Genomic DNA, 2316 nt, shown 5'->3' with positions numbered 1-2316 from the left:
GGAGAGTGCGCAAAGGTGCAAGGCATGTAGTTAGGGGAGTGCGCAAAGGTGCAAGGCGTGTAGTTAGGGGACTGCGCAGGGACGCCAGGCGCATAATTATAAGAGTTCGCCGGGGCATCGGGCACGTAGTTGGTGGAGTTTGTAGATACATCAGGCGCGTAGTTAGGGAAGTGCGCATAGGCGTCAGGCGCGTAGTTAGGGGAGTGCACAGGGTTTCAAGGCGCATATTAAGGGGATTACGCAGGGACATCAGGCGCTTGGTTAGGGGAGTGCGCATAGGCGTCAGTCGCGAAGTTAGGATAGAGTGCTCAAAGGTGCAAGGCGCGTAGTTAGGAGTGTGAGCCGGGCAATTAGTTGGGGGAGTGCGCCAAGTCGCCACCGGCACGTAATTGGGGGTCTGCGCAAGGCTTGTAGTTGGGGGAGTGCTAAGGGTCATCAGGCACGTGGTAAAGGGAGTGCGCAGGGACCCAAGGGTCAGGTAAGTGCACAAGGAGGCATGGCGTGTAGTTAGGGGAGTGCAAAGAAGGCAAGGCGTGTAGTTTTGGAGTGCGCAGGGAATCCAGGCGCGCAGTTAGGGTAGAGCACAGGGGTGCCAGGCGTGTAGTTATGGGACTGCGCAGTGACATCAGGCGTGTAGTTAGGGGACTGCGCAGTGACATCAGGCGTGTAGTTAGGGGACTGCGCAGTGACATCAGGCGTGTAGTTAGGGGACTGCGCAGTGACATCAGGCGTGTAGTTAGGGGACTGCGCAGTGACATCAGGCGTGTAGTTAGGGGACTGCGCAGTGACATCAGGCGTGTAGTTAGGGGACTGCGCAGTGACATCAAGCGTGTAGTTAGGGGAGTGCGCAGGGACGCCAGGCGCGTAGTTAGAAGAGTGCGCCGGGGCATCGAGCACGTTGTTAGGGGAGTGCGCAAAGTCGCACCGGCGTGTAGTTGGGGAAGTGCGCAAGGCGTGAAGTCAGGGGAGTGCGTAGATGTGGGAGTGCGTAGTGCATCAGTCGCTGAGTTAGGGGAGTGCGCAAAGGCGTCAGGCGCGTAGTTAGGGGAGTGCGCAAAGGCGTCAGGCGCGTAGTTAGGGGAGTGCGGAAAGTCACTACCCGCACGTGGTTGGAAGAGTGCGCAAGGCGTGTAGTTGTGGGATTGCCAAAGGAGCCAGGTGCATAGCTAGGGAAAGGCGCAGGAGAGCCAGGCGCGTTGTTGCGCAGGCACGAAGCGAGGGGAGTCCACAGGGGCCCCGGTCATATTACGCATAGTCCAATAAAGTACGCCTCCTCCGCCCCCCCCCCCCCCCCCCCTAGCAAATTTAAACAACGAGCCTGGATGAGCATTTTGCAATGGCTGTCCCCTTAAGCATCTTCACCATTCTCTACCTTGCCAACATACTTTGTTAACTGTTTATTTACGGTACTATATGTCCGGCCGAGATAAAGCTCTGTTCCTTCGAACATGCTTTTCACACACATTACTCAAAGGGAAGTTCAAAAAACGTTATCGAAATATGAAGTAAAATAGTCGAATGGAAAGCATATTACTTCGAGTTGGCTATTATTCGAGTATCAAGGGTTGGCTAGTGTTATTCGTTGTTAGAGTTATCTGTATTTTACCTGCATCTCTTATCAAACACACATCCTAGTGTCAGGGTGGGCCGTATGTGGTACGCGAGCGTCGCTCGATACAAGACAAGAGCGTCTTGCCGAGTGATTTATTGTCAACAAACGCAATATCAAGGAATTCCAAATCCTGTTTCTCAATTAGGAGGGGGGATTGACTGCCGAGTTGTCATCACTAAACAGACAGACTAGTGATAAAGACTCTGCAAGGGTCACTGATAACATCCTATGGCTCCAAACCCAAGTTCAAAGACTATTTAAAGGATGGTGTATAACCGAGAAGAAAAATAAAACTGTTTCTTCGGCTTTAAAATTCTGTCAGAAAAACGTTATTGTTTATCAAATGATTGAATGAATTCTAACTTCTTTTTGCCGTTCTCACTTCACTTCATTGCTTATTTTCGATCGCAGACTTTGAAAGACTGCTAGAATGGCTGAAAGAATCTTTTAGTCTTTCGTGTTTTGTTAACATTTGCTAAGAGTTCTCTCTCATAAACAAGACATATACCTACGTCCCGCGACTATCCTTGTTCTCTATCCAGTACGCAGTTCAGAGCAGCTAACTCTCTACAAGTAATTCAGTAGTTCTTCGTGCTATAAGTCATTAGGACAGCACGTTATGCCTTTTCGTATTCAGGGCGTGAAATGAATAGTTTGACCTCCTCGAGTAGTACAGCGCAAGGCCCTCAAAGCCCCCAGGCAGT

At 50.9% G+C, this 2316-nt stretch overlaps 1 protein-coding gene across 1 annotated transcript; it reads right to left on the bottom strand.

Annotated features, from left to right (window-relative positions):
* Positions 1–507: 507 nt before the first annotated feature.
* Positions 508–1612, bottom strand: LOC5505679 (DNA-directed RNA polymerase II subunit RPB1). The gene is made up of 2 exons (XM_001626402.2): positions 1607–1612; positions 508–810 (listed from the first exon to the last, which is right to left on the bottom strand). The coding sequence occupies exons 1-2, from the start codon at positions 1610–1612 to the stop codon at positions 508–510; spliced, it is 309 nt and encodes a 102-aa protein (XP_001626452.2).
* Between the last annotated feature and the right edge of the window lie 704 nt (positions 1613–2316).

This window comes from Nematostella vectensis, chromosome 2, assembly GCF_932526225.1.
Source record: "Nematostella vectensis chromosome 2, jaNemVect1.1, whole genome shotgun sequence".
Taxonomy (NCBI): Eukaryota; Metazoa; Cnidaria; class Anthozoa; order Actiniaria; family Edwardsiidae; genus Nematostella; species Nematostella vectensis.
Note: the sequence above shows the minus strand (reverse complement) of the source record. Positions and strands in the feature narration are given on the sequence as shown.